General features: G+C 36.9%; 1 protein-coding gene across 2 annotated transcripts in view; it reads left to right on the forward strand.

Annotated features, from left to right (window-relative positions):
- pspc1 (paraspeckle component 1) overlaps positions 1 to 19,952 on the forward strand; it is a 47,046-nt gene that overhangs the window by 5,114 nt on the left and 21,980 nt on the right. The window contains exons 8-10 of one of the 2 annotated variants that reach the window (XM_080877240.1): positions 4,692 to 4,749; positions 9,169 to 9,305; positions 9,735 to 10,066. The exons of the other annotated variant lie outside the window; for it this stretch is intronic. Coding sequence (XP_080733366.1) covers positions 4,692 to 4,749; positions 9,169 to 9,305; positions 9,735 to 9,920 — 381 coding nt within the window. The 3' untranslated portion in view covers positions 9,921 to 10,066. Of the gene's footprint in view, positions 1 to 4,691; positions 4,750 to 9,168; positions 9,306 to 9,734; positions 10,067 to 19,952 lie in introns of those variants that run through there. 2 annotated transcript variants of the gene reach the window in all.

Consider the following 19,952-nt stretch of genomic DNA (forward strand, 5'->3'; position numbering starts at 1 on the left):
ATGAGGCTTTTTCAGATAAATAAAGGCAAATATTGCAAACTACACAAAAGGCAGCCGCTAAAGCGTTTAAGTTTCAAAATAGAACAAACGAAACAGACTAAATTGTCAATTCCACTTAGAAACAAAATATTAATTCTAAAAATAAATCTTAGTTTGTTTTACAGAAGAACAGACAAAATTGACTAACTTTTGTCAATATCAAATAAACTGAGAACTAAAAGGAAATTCTCAATCTCTCCTTGTTGTATAGCTGAGCTTTTCAAACAGTTTTAACAGTTACTTTAGTCTGACAAAAGCCGAATGACGAATTAGCGCTTCCAGTCAGAGACTGAGGCTACGTCCACACGTACACGGGTATTTTTGAAAACTGAGATTTTCCGTTTTCGTTTTAAAAAATAATCCCGTCCACACATAAAGGCAGAAATGAAGGGAAACGCTGCTATGAACATGCCAAAGCAGCAGGTGGCGCTAGATTCCTAACCGTGCAGAAATGTTGGCCAATCAGAAGTCTAGAAGCCTCGGTGGGAAAAAGTAAACAAAGCTGGGGCGTAGAAGCAGAACCCAGTCGTATGTGTGGAGGGACAGTAACTGTGTGTATATGTAAGCATTTAAACACTGCAGAGAGTAGAATTAACAGTAACAGTATTGTAGAAATTCATTTCACCGAAACAATAACGTGGCGCACAGTGTGACGTCAAAAAATGCGCACACCTTTGACGCTGCGTTTTCTCCGTTTTTCTAGTCCACACGTAAATGCAAAAACGGAGTTTTGAAAAATATCCACCCTGGCTGGAGTTTTTAAAAATCTTCGTTTTCAGTGACCAAAAACGCCGTTTACGTGTGGACGAAAGGCGCAAACGGATAGAAAAATCTGCGTTTTCAAAAATACCCGGGTACGTGTGGACGTAGCGCATGCACCAGTTTATTGTATTTCCAGACTTGCTTTCGGCACAATTTACAGTGCACGCTACTCTGTTTTTTGTCAGACTTGAAATAGCCGAAATACCTTCACACTACGGAACTTCTATGGCTCTTCCGTTCGACAATCTCTCCGGCATTGGAACCATCATCTGTTTTCTCTTCGGTCACGCTCGGTTGATTTTTCTAGTCAGCACACTCATTTCCTCCATTACCCGGGCGGTACGGTGGCTGGCTGCTTCCCAAACAAATACACATGTGCGGCTTGGCACTTGTGCTGTACGTAACAAGTCACGTGACGTGACGCTGCGGCTGTGATTGGTTCGGCTCTGCGCTACTTAATTTGGATTGGCTGTTCTTTTTTTCTTTTTTTTTAAGAGGACAAGAGCGGCGAGGTCTATCGCAATAGTTTAATTTTTCTATCGAGAAAAAGTTATATCGCAATACATATCGTTATCGTTCTATCGCCCAGCTCTACTTCAAGCTTTATTTGACTTCATCTCCTGTTTATGAAAGCTTGTAATGCTTTATTAGTTGCAGTCAGAGCCATTGAATACTCAGAGTTGTCAGTGGGGGTTCAAAATGCATGATTATTGTGATTGATGTAGAATTCACATAGTTCCTGAAATGCTTATTAGGCATTTCAACGATGTAAATATGTATAGAGAAAACTGTTTGTTCGTAGTTAGTACTCAATAAATGGTGACCTACAATATTTTTTTTAATACCATATTAATGTATATGTAGTTTATGTATATTTATTCCTAAGTTAAATAATAAAGGATTTACAGTAAGCCTTATTTGTTGTCGTAACATAGTCAGTGATACATGTTCAGCATGTTGGTGTTAATTTGTTTCTTTCTTTCTTTTTTTCTTTTTCCTCATAAAGCAAAAATTAATTGGCTGTGCCACATTTATGTGTCTGCTAACAGTATGGAATAACATAGCCTAATCTGTCCAATGCATCATTAAATCTCTAATCACACATTACGCTGTAAACCACCAGCATGGTTTAAGAAACTGGGTTTAGATGTGTTGTTATTTAAACGTGTTATCTTTAACAAACACATCCCAAATGTATATGCAGCTATAACTGCTCCACTATTGTGAGGATTGTTAATCGACTCTTGGCGTTTTTTGATTGTTCTTATTTAGTTATTTATTTAAATAAATAAAATTGTAATGAAGGAAGAAAATATGACTGCAAGACTGGTCGTAGTTAGGACCCTCATAGAAACTACATCCGTCTCAGACTTTGTGTAGTTCAGATGCTGAGCTCAGAAGATCATGACAATGTTTTCAAAACTTTAAGCTGATTTATTTTTATCTTTTAAAAGGGGTCTATTTAATTTTTTATTTTCTTAAAGAACTACAAAAAGCTTTTATACAAAATAAAAATTAAGTATTAGCAGTATTTTTGCAGAAGTGTTGTTTTAGGTAATTAAGCTATTAATGTCTTAGTGCTCAACAGTCTTATGTGGCAATCCACCTTTTTGTAAGGATGTGCCTTAGTTTCGTTTCAGTTAGCAGGATGCACATGCACTAAACAAAATCTGAAGTCAAATAGTGTAGCTCTGTTGCACTGCCAGTTTCTAAATTAAGTTCTCATGATCTCAATACAGGTTGTGTGAATAGAGTTTTTGCTACATAGACATTTTTGCTACGATTTAAAAAGAAAATATTAGTTATGTAATAAAACATGTGACATCCACCCCAACCTGTTCTATCTTATTAAAGTGTAACATGTAGGGCTTAACTTTGAAAATATCTTTACAGAGTCTATAAATATCTCGTTTTTAAACATGCTGAGGGCTCTGTATATGATCAGCTGGTAAAAAGCAACATTTAGTGTTAACAGCAGTGACTATTTGTAATGATCTGACTATGCTGTCATGTAGGTGTGTAGCTGTTCGTATGATACTGCATTTTATTGATTTCTGTTATAACTTTTCTCTTCGTGTCCTTTGCTGTGTTTAAAGGTCCTGTTGGCGTCTCTTTACTTTCACATAGCAAATGGATGCTGAACAAATGTACTTAGACCTACCAATGTCTGCCATCTGTCTCTTATGACTTTTAGTCAGAGTAGTAATCAAAAAATACAGTACAAAAAATGGAAGTGTCAATGAACATGAATATTTTTGTAGTAGAATACCTGAGAAAGAGCAATTAGAAACCACTTTGTATTAACCAGACAACTAAGAGGGTTTCATGTTTTGTTTGTCAGGACATTTGCCACTTAATGTGGATATAGTATATATCCACATAATAGTAATATCTTGCAATGATGAGTAAAATATTTTTTTAAACTTGCTCATGTCCTTATAATTTGTAGTACTTAGGTGTAGGTTGTAGTACAATGTTGTAGGTTTTATTGTCTCCCAAGAATCTAAATCTTGCATTTGTTGCTCTCTAGAGTTTAAAGTAGCAGTAAAATAATCACTGTTTGATAGATACTTTAGTGCAATTTTAGTCAGTTTTCTAGTGTCAGTCAGTTTTTCATAGTGACCATTTAAAAGGTAAGTACAGTAAATGGTACAGAAGTTTAGAATCACAGTATTTCCAGTAACTTGTTTCCTCTCCCACCTTCTCCAATGATATCTTTGATGTAGGCCACATTCATGATTGTTGTTGAACTGTATTATGAAAGTCTGTTGTATAGATTGTGATTTAATTGTGGAAATGTGCATATCGACCTACTCATACAAGTTTTACTTTATATTAAAATAGAACATTTTTTTTTTTTTATGTTTTCTCATACTAGATTTGGTCTGTTTTGAATCTTAATTACTTTTTGTGTCTGCAGGATTATGTGTGTGTGTCTTAGTAATGTCTTAGTAGGGGTGTTGTGTGTGTGTGTGTGTGTGTGTGTGTGTGTGTGTGTGTGTGTAAATGAAATGTCTTAGTAGGGGTGTTGTGTGCGTGTGGAAAAGCGAGCGTGACCATGGGGTCGGACACACCAAAATGACCTTTTAAGCGGGTATCACCAAATCCTCGCCTGTCTGCTACCATTAATGTACATGTACATAGATTTTTGACTTTGGGTAAATATGGTGACTGTGTGCGTTTTGTGCTTAGCTTCCAATGCAAACCAAAAATTACAACACTAGTTGTTATATGATATGTTTATGTAAAAAAAAAAAAAAAAAAAAAAAAAAACAAGGAAAGAACTTCAGAACAACATTTTTGGATTTACAAAAATTACAAACCAGTTATATTGTATTTATATATAATATTTTTAATTATTTAAAGGAGAAATGCACTTGTACATGCTGTACTCAGATATGTCCAAGTGCTTTCATTTTTATACTGACGCGGGTCTGTATTGCAAAAACTGTTGTTATTGGTCGAGAGAGAGGCAAAATGGACTCTATTTACTTTGTTCTCCATCCTTGACATTCTGTAACTTGATAAATTACTACAAATGAAGGCTCCCTTACAGTATTGTTGCAGTCACCATGCCGTCCTTGGATTCACATATGAAGAACGTGCTTTATGAAATTTGCCAACTTGGTGTGTCAGATATTAACAGTTTTATTTGATACATATTTTTACAAAAGTAATTTGTCCTTGTTTGAATAGAGTCAAAGAAGCACTAAAGCTAACACTAAATTCTAGCTTTACTACAACTGCTATTCATCCAAGTGTGAGATTGCTTGTCTGCCATTGTGTGGAAATGTAATGATTTGTGAGTGTGAGTGTTCTGCAGTTGGCTCTCCGCTGAGCGTTTGTATTTTAGCAGTGTTATTCTGAAGGCTTCTCTTCACTTCTTCCAGAGAGAACAGGAAATGAGAGTGGGTGAGCTGGGCCCTCGTGGAGCCATTAATATGGGAGGTATGGGCATCATTGTGTAAGGACTGGTTAATACAAAAACCAGATCAAGTGATTTGTTTTCATGTTTCAGGTTTATTCTTCTTGCATTCCTAGTGGCTTATTTCCAACACTGCAATTAACATATATTGGAGTGTTTTTAATGCTTTTTCAGTTGGAAATGGAGTCAGTTGGGATGCAGTACACAGCAGTAAAAATAAACTATGTTCCTCACAATAACATGGACTTGATACTAACAAGAATTTACAGTGTGCTGAATGGGTACTGTCTCTTAGGGTGGTGGGGTTGATAGTTTGAGAACTACTGGGTCTCTGAGCCTTCATCCTCAGCTCTGTGTGGGTCTGACATAATAGATAATAAATGTTAAAAACATATTCATTTATGTGATATTTTAAGTTGTACAAGTCTTGGCCTTTAGCCTTGCAGTACATGCAGACTTAATTCTTTTTCTTTCATGTTGGGAATACAAATCATGTCTTCAACAATTTGTGATCTTCTGAGTGCAGGATGAGGGGCTGGGGACTGTGGATTCTCATTATATAGACTCGACACATTAATCTTAATGTTAGCTGTTTAGCATAAAGACTATAACCTAGGATTGCACATCACCTTATAAACCATTCTGCAGTAACTCATTTAAATGTCTCATAGCAACTCAATAACTCATAGCAAAATGTCTAGCTAACTTCATTTAAAGAGAGTACTGTATCTGGTTCGTAATGTGTGCTTTTCAGTGTAACTATCTACAGTGCTTTAAAAAAATGATTTGCAGGTGTCATACATTTGACATGATTTTTTTTTCTCTATTATTTTTAAAAAGTCAAAGTATTCCTCAGTTTTTTTTAAAGAAGCTTAATATTACAAAGCTTTTGGTACACTGTAGATTTAGGGCAAGCGTCTGGTGGTACTCTAACTCTGCCAATATAGAAGCATCTGAATACATGAATAATTCTGCAATCTGTGAACAGACTATAATGGAGCTTAACAGAAGCTTAATGGAGCTTGCAATTTTTCTGCAAAAATAAAAGCCATTTTGTCTGTGCTTGCTCCATAACGGCCTTCTTTAGTGCCTCGAAAAAGCAAGAGTAATTAGTGTTGTAATGTATTAGATAAAACGGGCGACCCAAGCAGGGGCTTCAGTTTATAGTTGGCCTTGTATTGGGTAATGTTGGTGAGTGATTTCTGTTACAGGATGAATTTCACTTCTGGAGCTCATCAGCTGCTAAATTCATGTTCTTTGTAAAAGTAATGTCAGGTCATCAGGCATTGTTGGCACCATCAAATTCATGTAGTTTAGCTAAGTTATAGCACCATCAATTCTTGCTAACGTTATTGCTGTGTGAGTGGAAATGCTAGTTTAGTAGCTTTACAAATTACTTTATCAGCTAATGTGATCCATGATATTAACTTTAATAATAAACAGTATTGATTTTAATTAACAATCAATTATGTAACTGTACATAGCAATGGTTAATATATTTTTTTTACTTTAATAACTAAAAATTATCCAAGACACAAGTGACGATTCGTTAGCTAGCTAGTTGTAACTTGCCTGCCCTACCTTAATCTGTCTTTGGTAACTTTGTGGATTGCTGTAAGAGATCCATGACATCCAGTGCAGTGTTATAATGTATGACTAGGGATGGGTATTGTTTAGGTTTTATCCGATACCGGTGCCAAACCGGTACTTTTGAAACGGTGCCGGTGCTCAAACGGTGCTCAAACCGGTGCTTAAAGAATGGAGAACACAAAATTGGTCCAAAAACCTCTCATGTTCAGCTGGTTTTTTGTAAAAAGATAACAATGTTAGCCTTTTCTGCAGCTATGGGGCATATATGGTATCACTCTTGGCTGGAAGCAGTGCTTAAACAATGGAAAAAAACACAAACTTTATCCAAAAACCTCTCATGTTTAACTGTTTTCCACTTTTTCTTTGGTCATTTTAGCCTTTTTGGCCAGGGTGAAGGGAGTATCTGCCATCAAACAAGAAGACAGCCGCATGTAGCTATGATGATGTTTGCTAGTTCACCTTACATGCATTAATGTAATAACGTGGTTAGCCTACTCAACGTAAATTACACACGAACAACATTAAGCTACTCACGCAGAGAAGAACGGCTGCTGCTGCCATCATCCTTATCATTTCTGCTACACTGACAGGGCTAGGGGCCAGGACTCTCCTCTTCGTGTTTTTGGGGGATGTTGCATAACAGGCAACCCACCCGCAGTAGATGCGCTCGGTGTGAGGTCTCGCAGCAAGCTATCAAATACGGCGCATTTCTGGGCTTTTAAAAAGAAACGCTATGCGTCGCCAGGTGTTTAATCGGATTCTTGGTGTTACCTCCTTTGACAGTATCACAGTATCAGCTTAAAGCACTTGTTGCAGGCTGCTGAGTTTGCATATTTTGCTGTGAAGTACAGCCAGGCTTTTGACCGCTTCGCCTTGGGCATTTTTAATCTGTAGCTCTGCTCTAAAAAAACATACGTACCTGGACCCGCCTACTATCCTCGGAAACGTAAAATGATTGGCTAGAAGTGTATCACAGCTCAGGGAAAAAAAGCACCGAAATAAAGCACCGAAATGTGCGCTGCTTTTCGGTCTGGTTACTACCGTTTATGTCAGAACCGGTGCCATCATGGCACCGGACACCGGTACCCATCCCTATGTATGACAGTCTTTTATGTTCCATCAAGGTTTAGCTAATGCTAAAACAGTGTGCAAGCTGTCACAGAAAACATTTTAATGCAACAAGATGGAAAAATTGGGGAACTGTTAAGGTAGATGTGTAGCATCTCCAAAATCTCACAATTAAAGTTACTACTATGTAAGTAAGAGGAAATTGAATAGTATCCTTAATCGTGTTTTCATTAGTGTAGAAACCCATGTAATTTCGTATATTTTTGTTAGCTTAGAAGAAACGCTTCTTTTGTACATGGAAACAACAGATCCACTTTCACTAGGCCTGTCATAGTGTCATTTTTCTGCAGTGTCCAATAATACCCAAACACTGAGCTCTATGTTTCTAATATATATGTACAGAGTGAAGTACAAATACTGTAGTTGGTTCCAGTCTGCTACCTGATCTCTACCAAGTCCTGCACACTGCTTCTTTAACACATGTCATTTGTTTTAATATATAAATGGCGTTAGATACACTTTGAACAACTTTCTTTAATTTGTTTTCTTTGATATCACTTTCGCCTGTCCCAGTGACAACTCCATAAAGTTCTTTTCTGAGTATGCTACTTTAACCAGTAAATGAAATAATATATGAATACACTGAATGTATGGCATTGTTTGTAAATAAGAGTCTGGCAGAATTATGATGTTGCTCTGAAACTATTGATGGGGGATATGTAGATGTTTGTGTTAGTTAAACTGCCTTCGCTGATCTAGTCATGTTGATTATACCTGAATGCAAAGTAAAATATGTAGTATGCGTTTTATTTGTTTATTTAATTTGTATTCTGATAATAGTCAGTTTTCAAATGGTGATTAATCCTCATTCAAAATGCTTGAAAACTTGTGTACAATGCTCTTTCTATCTCCTATAATTTAGAAGTATGATTGATTTTCTTAAAGAATGATTTTCTTTATTTTTTGCTCACATCTTTTATCATGTAAAAGAAATATTGGCCTAATTCAGTAAATAGGATTATGTTGATCATTGATTCTGAATTGAGAGTAATTTTCAAGTCAAGTTGATTATTAGCTCCAGAAATGTACAGTCTTTTGAGGTGGGGGTTAAATAATGAATCACATGTTTGTAGAAGTCTTTTTTTTGGGGGGGGGGGGGGTAGTTGACTATTACTATCTAGCTTCTCCAGCTCTGTATTTATTGTGATTATGGTGATGTGCAATCCAAGGGTTATTAGAAATCTATGGACTTTAGGAGTTGGTGTTATTTTTATTTATTTATTTTCTGTCTTTTACTTACCATGAGGCAGCCTTTATAATTCTGTCGGAACATAGTCCTTGTCCACTATTTTAACTTAACGTTGGTTTTTGGTTGTAAAATATATTTATTTATTTTATCTCAAGTATTATGGTCTTGTCGGTCATTTAGTTGGTTCATTGTTGAATTGCCATGAAATTCTGCAAAAACATTTGGGTGATGTATCCTCATTATTCTGGTGACTTTGGCTTTATCTTGTTTATGTCACTCTGAGGTTGACATCCTGGTTTTAACTGTGATGCTGATGAAGATTTGGATGGATTCCTATGAAATTTCTCAAAATAGTAATTCCCTTTTTGTTGCTCGAGTACATCTCGTAGACTCCAGGATCTTTTACCTTTTGACCAAAAACCAATGTTAACTTTTAAAATATTAACAATAGCTCTGTCTTTAAGCTACCGTTGATTTACATTAATTACACTAAACTACCAAAAGACCAACCAATGCTCCGTTGTTTTGCGTGTAGATGGCTATAACCAGGCCTCTGCGGGGCCCAGTGGTAACCAAGGTCAAATGATGGGCATGAGTGGAAGGGGAGGACCCACTGGCCCAGAGGGAACAGCAAAAATGGGGACACCATTGATGTCAGAGAATGGAGCCATGGTAATGTATATAGAGAAATAAAGAAATGTTTTTCCAGAAGAAAAGTTTCATTTGGCTTCCAAGAAATTTCTAAAAATGATTTTAAAAAGTAATTGAACATCAGCCAAGCCTTAAAAACATTATACTGGGAAAAATTAAGATTTTACGAGCTTTATTAAAACTGGAAACCTAACTAACAGTTTCATTCCTCTCTCTCCCTTTGTCTACGTGGTTTATTTCTCTCCCGTTTACTGTTGGATGATGACACTTGGATCAAACTAAACACTGACTGAACCCATTCTTGAAAATCCTGCTCCTTGCATCATTGCTCTTCTGGCCTCTGTTCATGTCTTTGTGGGGGGAAAATTCTCTCATACTTGCAACACAACTTTTATATCAATCCTTCAATGTTCCCACCATTTCTACAACACCAACGTCATGATAACACAGCGAAATGATAGATACCCACAAGGCGGACCCATGGTGGGGCGACCCGATGCTGGCTCTCCAAAGCAGCAGCAGCCGCAGCAGCCAGCACCACTGGGCCCCCAGGCTGGACCAGCTCCAGGATTTGGGAGGGGCAGTCCTGTGGGGGGAGTCTTTGATGGACCAAATAACAAGCGTCGTAGATACTAACCTCTCTTGGTATTCATGGATCTGTGTTAATGAGCCCTAATTATTGTTTTTACAGTTTACAAGCCCGCTACCTTTCCTGGGCATTTATTTTGTAATTGATAAAATTACAGAACATGCTTTTTATTTAAACTTGTCCTCAGTGTTTACTTTTTTGTAGAATATGATTCTTCCCTCTGTGGTCCGAATGAAGCGGGGGGTTTTCATTGTGGATCCATAGTTCCATAGCATTTTAAGGGATGCTTTTAAGGGTAGGCAGGTTTGCAGTCGTAATGACTTCTATTGTGTGAGATAAACTTTTAAGTTGGTTTAAGGGAATTTTAAAATAAGGTTACAAAAACACAAAGTCAAAGTTCTCAAAAAAATAGTGGTGTTATTCCTGCAATTTGACAGTCAGTACCAACAAATGTTACATCTCCAAAAAGTTGATTCTGTTCATCTGGACGTAGCGTTTTGTGGGAGAAACACTACGAGAAACAGCACATCTGCATCCACTGAAGGAACAGTGGTCTGTTCCTGACCTCCCAACCCATTGTTCCTTCAGTGGGCTGGTTTCAGTCATTATGCAGATGTACTGTTTATAAGATTGGGGAAACCTGCAGTCAGCTGAGACTGAGTCACTTGGATGAGTGATGAAACGTTTCTCCCACAAAACGCTACGTCCAGATAAACAGAATCAACGTTTTGGAGATTTACTTCCCTGGATGATTGAGAATGCATCAAGACGTTTTAAAACAAATGTTACAGTTTTAAATAACAAATATTAAGTGAACACAAGAATGTATGATAACATGTTGCCGTCCTCAGTGTGTGCTGACCTGTATGCAGGCACAATGAGTAAACGATGATAACTATGGGTAGGAACTGTACAGTATGTACTATAGTATGCTATGGTGATGTTTCACCTACAAAAACAGTTGAATGATGCAGTGATTCAGCAGTGATTATTATTTTTGGTTTGTTTTTATTCATTACAAGACAGTTATGATGCATCACATTTCTGTTTCTTCACTACACATTTACCTTACAGCACCAAATCAAGACATTGGTATGGGAAGCGATATATTATTATATTGATATATTGTTGGGTCCCCCACCGCACCCTTCCAGTTATGTCAGACACCCGGTAAAAATGTTTGTCTCGAGATGTTAGGAACTGCTTTCAGCTCCTGTTACGTGTTCTGCTATGTTCATTGTAACAAGCTGACGAGCTTTACCAGCATGGGATTTTGAATATCTCTCCAAGACTGGGTTATCAAGATTAACAAGTGGTAACCTTTTGAAATATTTATAATTTGGCATAGCAAACTGAAACTTAGACTTGTTACTTTAGATTTGAGTCAAATATTGAAGTACAGTATTTAGACAAAAGTACTGGGTAGATTACATCTACAGGAGCTGCTCAGCCATGGGACTACATGCCATGAAACTCCTGGCTTACAGTTTTTGTGCTGATGTTAATGGTAGAGGAGGTCTGGAACTTGGTTGTCAGCAAATATTCCACACTTTGTATCCATGCAGCCAGTGACCCCGCTCCAAAAAGAAACTGTTGCTAAGTTGCAGTTTTTGCTAAATCAGTGGTCCCCAAACCCCGGGCCACAGACCGGGTGTGAAATTTATGGTCTTCAGGGTTTTTATTGGTTTTTAGTGCTATTTTCTTTTTTATCGTTAACTCTGTTTCCCTGGATCTTTTCCCGTGTGTTATGAACAAATCTTTTTTTGGTACCGGTACTGGTTTTATTTTGTTGTATTTTTCCATGACACCTTAAAGGCCGGTCCGTGAAAATATTGTCGGACATAAACCGGTCCGTGGCCCAATAAAGGTTGGGGACCTGCTAAACGCTTCCTCTTTGCAATAATACCACGTATCATTGTGGTGATATATCAGAGGCAAGATCTTTCACAGGCTGCCTTGTTGCCAGCGTTTAACCCTGTACTTCTGTCCATGCAGTGTATCTCCATGTGACTGTCGGTTGTACTTGCTTTTTCTGACATTTTCCAACCTACAAACCATTAAAGAACACGTGCTAGCATGTTCTCTGAATTTTCACATTGACCTATAGTCAGTATTGGTTTTTGTGGCTACCTGTCAGTGCTATAATGATAAATATCCAGCAAAGGTAAATTGCTAGGAAGGTAAATTTTTATGTCCTTATAATACTTTTTTTTTCCTTTGTGTTTTGATCGTGGTGTTTCCTTTGTACATTCTTACAATTTTTGAGGAGCTGTTCAGACTAATGGAGAGTGAATGTTTCAGCAGCTTAAATCATCCTGTATTTGATGGTGAAGAGAAATAAAACATTTGTAGGAACTTGTTTCCTTTTAATCAAAAAGTTTCTTTTTTTTAAGCACTCCTTTCACTTACTGTGTAGTTAAGACTCTATCATGAGTAATGTGTACTGCTTTTAATAAAATTACAGTGGATCTACTTATCCATGAGCACAAATTATGTTGAACAGTGCTGTTGCTTCTTTTCCAGATAGTTTTTGCATAGTGAAGGTCATCTTCCTGTTGAAGGGAAGTGTGCCTCATCAAGCAGTATCCACACGGTGTGGCAATAAAACACCCAAATCTCTCTTTCCATTAGCAGAGCCCCCTCCAAACCTCTTCCACTATACCTGAAAGGGTGTCAAGCCTCTTGTCCAGCATCTTTTTGTTTCGTCATTAATTGTCATCCAATTCCCCCCCCCCCCCCCCGTTTTTGCCCAGTGTCTTTGTTTCTTTACTTTTCTTGTTCTTTTAACATTTTGGCTCAGAAGTTGTTGTTTTTTTTTTCTTTCCAATATATGTTACCACCCATCATTGTGGAGTTGCCTGTTCACTCTTTATTTCGAAAGTATTGTATTGTGGGAACCGTTTAATGAAGCCACCACTTGAAGACATGTTAAGTGCAGATCGAGCTATAGACTTCAATTCATCCTGCTGTGTCTTTGTATTCTTGTAAAGCCCAATTTAATGCAGGTCAAGTTTATAATGCAGCACTTTGCTCTATAAATACAATAGTGAAAAAATGATTTTTCTAAAGTAAAGTGTGTACTGGCTCCAATATCGGTTTCCTCATAATGCTAATTTGGCAGTATATCATTTGCAGTCATTTCCTTTATAACAGCTTTTTTTTAATTTTTTTTTATTTTTTTATGTTTTTAATTTGTTTCAAGTTCCAAAATGATCTCAGCTCCATCAACATTGTTTGAAATACACAAAGAAGCAGAAGAGAGCGTAGTAACGCTCTACTATTTAGCTGACTGCAGTTCATTTTCACTTGGACAAAAAAAAAAAAGAGAGAGAGATTCAGGAATCTGGAGTACTTTGTGAACTGGTATAGCTCAGAAAAACGTAGATTCATAAATCGGCTTTTATTGTAGATTATGGACAAAAATTGAAATTTTCTTTAAAGAAAGATTGCAGTTGGTGATTCGTGTCATTGGACCAAAGGAATTAAGCCTACTAGAAAAGGACTTTTGTAAATATTAAAGACTGGGTAATCATTTATTGTTGAAATATTTCTAATTCTACATTTGCAAGAGAAAAGAGTTTTCTTTCAAAAACAAGGATATTCTAAGTGACTCAGTGTTTGAGCTGTGTTTTATACATTTATACAAATCACAACAACAGCCGCCTCAAGGCGCTTTATATTGTAAGGTAGACCCTACAATAATACATACAGAGAAAAACCCAACAATCATATGACCCCCTATGAGCAGCACTCTGGCGACAGTGGGAAGGAAAAACTCTCTTTTAACAGGAAGAAACCTCCAGCAGAAATAAGCTCAGGGAGGGGCGGGGCCATCTGCCGCGGCTGGTTGGGGCGAGAGAAGGAAGACCGGATAAAAGATGCTGTGGAAGAGAAACAGAGATTAATTCAAACATGGAATTAAATACATGACTGAATGTCAAAGTTCAGCTTTAGTGAAAATTGTTTCAAGTTACTATAAACAATATTAATTAAATTGTAATAATTTAAATTAAAATTTGAAAATTAGTTAAACAGATTCTTTAACTTTTTTAAATTAGAGATTAAATATTAATATGCAGTGAACAATGACGTTCAAATTTTTGTAAATGATGCACAAACAATAATTGGTATGCTGCATTAACATTTTAAGCCCCACCCTGTGTGTGTGTGTGTGTGTGTGTGTGTGTGTGTGTGTGTGTGTGTGTGTGTGTGTGTGTGTGTGTGTGTGTGTGTGTGTACTGTTGTCACCTGTTTGCTGTTTTGGTGTGGGTGAGACCCTTCTCTTTAGATTGCTTTTTTGCGTCTTTGTGTGCCCTGTCAATTTTAAAGGGGTATGTGTTGCAATTCTGTACATAATCACGTGCTTCACTTTGTTTAAAAAAACAAAAGATGTTCCTGGTTCTGTGTCAGTGGATCTGGGAAATGTGACCGGTGCTAAAGAATAGATTACAGCAGGTAAATAACTTTTTCCTCTCTTCATGTTTGTATTCTAAATCATACATAAATGACTTGTGTGCTTTTCATAGTTTACTCTCTGTATGTATAAGTTTGCCTTTCCTTGCTCACTGGTGCAGGCTATGTGAATATATTTAACAGTGTGCATATTATTATGAAGTCACTTTGGGGTGTAAAACTGTGGACTTGATCCATTTATGTGTGTGCCGTTACCATTCTCGGTTTGCAATCATAATTGAAAGCATGATTGTCAAGTCTTTTTTTCTTTTCTTTTTTATGGGAAGCAACAGAATCAATTTGATGTTGGAGATTTGACAACCTTTTAATGTAATAAAGCTAAACCTGAGATTAGTTAATCGTAAACCTTTAGCATTACCATATGCTATGACTTCATGTCCACAATGCATTTCTACTGTGCTGACAGATATCCACTGAAGTTAGGATGGTGTTACATACACTTGTGAGCACAAGATGGTGCAAGTCATTAACACTTGATTCTTAAAGGGGAAAAGGAAAGACTCACAAATGGGGTAAGACTACAACATAATTAAGCACTTGGATTTTCTAATGGGCAATTTAAAAAGGACCTTTACGAAAAATACGTTTAACAAGATCACCACTGAACAGTCTTAATTTTTCTCCACTTTTAATCTGTCTTTTCATAAGAGGCTGTTGTAGATCAACGATGCATCTCAGCTCACCTCCTTTACCTAACCATCTTGGGTGTGATATAAGCCACGAATGAGGTTTCTGTCAGCAAGAAGGATTTAAGTCTCTCAGTGATTCTGTCTCACCACACTTCAGGAGCTTTGTCATTTGCATCACATGTTAACATGAGGTGGAACAAACTTATGTACGCACGGTCACGGAGCGAAAAGAAACAAAATAATGAACAAAAAACTAATTTTTTTTAAAGTAATAAATAAATAGTTGGGTTTTTTTGGTTTGGTTTGTTTTGTTTTTTTACAAACAGAATAAGTAATAAAGCAATAAAATAAATAATACGATAAGTAGAGTGCAACCACCAACAGATTACGACGTGATTGAAGCTTTATCACTTTCAGTGGCTTCCAAAAGTATTCGCCCCCTTGAACTTTTCCACATTTTGTCACATTACAGCCACAAACATGAATCAATGTTATTGGAATTCCACGTGAAAGACCAATACAAAGTGGTGTACACATGAGAAGTGGAACGAAAATCATACATGATTCCAAACATTTTTCACAAATAAATAACTGCAAAGTGGAGTGTGCGTAATTATTCAGCCCCCTGAGTCAATACTTTGTAGAACCACCTTTGCTGCAATGACAGCTGCCAGTCTTTCAGGGTATGTCTCTACCAGCTTTGCACATCTAGAGACTGAAATCTTTGCCCATTCTTCTTTGCAAAACAGCTCCAGCTCAGTCAGATTAGATGGACAGCGTTTGTGAACAGCAGTTTTCAGATCTTGCCACAGATTCTTGATTGGATTTAGATCTGGACTTTGACTGGGCCATTCTAACACATGGATATGTTTTGTTTTAAACCATTCCATTGTTGGCCTGGCTTTATGTTTAGGGTCGTTGTCCTGCTGGAAGGTGAACCTCGGCCCCAGTCTCAAGTCTTTTGCAGACTTGAGGTTTTCTTCCAAGATTGCCCTGTATTTGGCTCCATCCATCTTCCCATCAACTCTGACCAGCTTCCCTGTCCCTGCTGAAGAGAAGCAGAGCATGATGCTGTCACCACTATATTACGCACATCCCACTTTTCAGTTATTTATTTGTAAAAAATGTTTGGAATCATGTATGATTTTTGTTCCACTTCTCACATGTACACCAATTTGTGTTGGTCTTTCACATGGAATTCCAATAAAACTGATTCATGTTTTTGGCTGTAATGTGACAAAATGTGGGAAAGTTCAAGGGGGCCGAATACTTTTGCAAACCACTGTATATAATGAATATAATGGTATTGGATACAGTTTGCAAAGTGTGGTGGAGGTATGGTCTTTGGCTCTGCTGCAGGGAGGGGTGGTGCCGGGGAGGCTGATGGGGCAGCTGCTGCTTCCAATCTGCTCTCAGTACCCACGCGGTAACGGGCACGCTCCTGGACAGCATGGACTCCCATATCGCCACAACATGTCAGCTTCCGGCTGATGTACAGGATCAGGTGGTCGACCCCCTGTCCTGTACATAACCACCGCTCGCTCCCCTGTAGCAGAGCCAAAGACCACACCTCCGCCACACAAGGCTGCTCTGTTAGTTGGTTTTGGACCCTATAATGGACCAGTTAAGGGCAGCCCAGTGGGCCCTGTGTTGTGGACACCTGCTCAAATGCAGGTCACATGACTGATCCATCAGCATGTGTGTTGTTTTTTTTGTTTTTTTTCTTTGTTGTTTTTTTTTTTGTATAACTTGTATAGTTGATTGCCCTTACCTAAATTGTATGATTTGAGATGTGTAGGATTTGGTCCAACTGATGTCTCAGAGCATCAAGAGTGAGTCTTTGCTCAGTATATCTTATCATAGTAAGATGATGATTTCACAACTTATTTGACATTTTTGTTCTATTTGCTACCAGATAAGAGATCTTCCCATAGTCTAGTAATGGTTTATTTTGTATTTTTCTTTTAAAAGACAATGTTCAAGTTGAGAAGACAAATTTTCAGTGCCAGTTGACGTGACAACCAAATTTGCTACCGAGCACTGGCTTTTTGACCCGTTTGGTTCTCTGTATTTCAAACGGAGCTTGTGTGTGAATGAAAACCAATTGTCCTGTAGTAACTGGGCGGCAGCACCAACTCTTACTTCTTACTTGCTAAAGACAGTTTGCTTTTCTAAGTAAACCTTTGAGCTGAAATTGACCACACCTCGATTCTTAACAAAGATGAGTTGGACCTTCTTAACAACCAACCCATTCATCCTCTTCATAACTGCTAGTTTAGCACGTGTCCACGTATATTGATGCACACATTCCTGTTTGATTCCAGTGCAAGTTTTGTTGAAAACAAAAATCAGTCGACTTCTCAGTTGGTCCAAAACCATCAGTTTTGAGGTAGCTTTGGCTCATTTACTTTCTGGCTTCACATCTACATTACTCCAGACTGAGTGAAAATACATTGTTTCTGCCCACTATCGTTTGCATTACACTTCGCACTTATGTTTTACAACTTTAAAGTTTCAGAGTTGTCCTTAGTCATGCTTTCAGTCTTGGAAAACATTTGCTTTATTTCCTGTATTTGTCATGTCTTACAGATCCTGCACTGATTCCAGTGATCCAGCCAAGCAACAGGTAAACTGTCTGTGTATGCTTAGTTTAAAGATTTCTATTTGATAAATAAATAAAACTTTTGAGTTACATCCACAAAGATCTTGGATGTCGACTTCATGATTTATTGGTCAAAAATGACCAAAAACATTATAGCTTAGAAACTGTGATTATTGTCAACATATAGAACTGGAGGAAAAATATTTAAAATATCATGTCACATTCGACCTCTGACCTCTCTTTGAATGTCAATAGATTGATCTGAAGGACAAAGTGATACTAATGTTACATACAGCCTTTTAAAATGATAGTAGGTTTCCAGACTGGCAAAAACATGTTGGCCTGGGAGACTTTGAGTATCATTGATAATTACATTATGCCTTTAAGTATATTACAGTTACAGGTTATAACTGTTTTAATACATAAGAATTTGAAAACATGTAAAATGTTCCAGATTTTTGTTTTAAATAAACATGTTATCACAAATGTTTTTCCACTGATATTTATTACTAAATGAATTTTGCTTAAAACAAAAAATAAATATGCAAAAAATGATGGGAAGTATATATAAATGGGTTTCAACAGAGAAAATAGCAAAAGGCTGCACTTTGTTGTGCAGTCTTCTTAAAGTATGTTTAAAAAGAACAAGGAAAACACAGCAATTACAATTATATTCCCTTAAAAGTAAATGCTGCCTTAGCTGAGGTTTGTGCTTTGAGTACTTCTTGTTTCCGAACCCCTTATTTTTAGTCTTGTTAGTCTTAGTCATATGTCATTAATAATTTTTCCATTGAATTATGATTTAGGTGAAGCCAGCATTGTGTAGTTATAAAAGATTTTAGATATGAAAGGTGGTTCATATCAGTTGGTCGACTTGTTACAGTAAAACAAATGCATTTAAATTTCTACTCCCACTAAATGATTTACTGTAAATAAAAAGATTTGTAAAACCACAGTGCTGTTGATGACTCTGATTTCTCACTTTCTGGTTTTACTAGGGGTGGGGGGGGGGGGGGAAATCGATACTGTGTAGTATCGTGATATTTTGTTTGCTAATAATGTATTGATACAGGGACAGCAGAAATCGATACTTTGTTACAAAAAAAGTTTTTGTGGACTGGAACTCTGACTTCAGAGCATGTTGATCCTTTTTCTGAGCAAGAATCCTGACATTCCTTCACTGTCCAAATGTGTTTAACTTGTTTTTTGGCACCAATAAACATGACAGTTTACTTATTTTAATTTAAGACATGTTTTATTTTAATTAAGTTTAAAACTTTTTTATTTAATGTAAAATTATATTTTGTTTTAATTTAATGGTAAATAATTTACTTTCAAATTCTTCAGTTGCTGAATGGGCTGCATAGTTTTCATAAATTTCATAGTTCAGAATAGCTATAATTGTACCAGATGGTTGCATTCAGTTAAGTTGGACTAGACTGTAATACAAACCGTTCAGTTTGTCAACAATAAAACTGACTGAAATGAGAGAAAGACTGAGTGTGAGACTTTGATATTAGATAAAATGAATATTGATAAAGTTTACCTTTATGTACAGAATCTGAATATCGCAAAATATTTTTAAAAATTGCAATAATATCGTATCGTGCGTTAAGTATTGTGATAATATCGTATCATGGGATGTATGGTGATTCCCACCTCTAGGTTCTACACAGTCATCCTTTAGTACTCTTTATTTTTTCTGTGTCACAGTAGCAATATGGCCTCAGTTGTATAAAATCTGAGTTTTTAATAATAGTCTTTTTGTTTTATTCTTGATACAGCATGAAGGATTACCCTGGGGTTTAAAGCCACTTTTTGTCATTAAATGTCTAACTACAAGGGAGTATTTTATCTGAATGTCTGGGCCCTGGGTCTCCTCCATCCTGTGGCTCCATGTACCTACTATTAAATACTTAAACGCTCCCACACACAGGTGTTCACATTGTCTGGATTGGCTGCTGCCTCTAAACATGTTATGTATCATCAGTACTTTATGGTGTTCTTTAACATTTAATATTTATCATTTACTGCTACTTATGCATATATTGGTTGTTGCTGTGGTTTCCCTACTGTGTTGTTTTCTTTGCTTTTTTCAACTGGTAGTCAAACAGATTTTCAGTGTGTGTGTGTGTGTGTGTGTGTGTGTGTGTGTGTGTGTGTGTGTTTTCTCTTTCTCTTCCTCGTCTTCTGTTAACTTTCTCCCCAACTTCTCCTTTCTTCTTTCCCATCCCCCAGTCCTGTCTGTTATGATTGTAATAACTCAAAATAAAAATGAAAAAATTCTAATAAACTACGACTATCAAGTGGACCATTTGTAGCAAAAGACGTAATGGTCCACTTGTGAAAATAAATCTGTTGGGCTTTTTGTTTGG

The sequence above is a fragment of the Rhamphochromis sp. 'chilingali' genome (assembly GCF_963969265.1).
Source record: "Rhamphochromis sp. 'chilingali' genome assembly, chromosome: 3".
Taxonomy (NCBI): Eukaryota; Metazoa; Chordata; class Actinopteri; order Cichliformes; family Cichlidae; genus Rhamphochromis; species Rhamphochromis sp. 'chilingali'.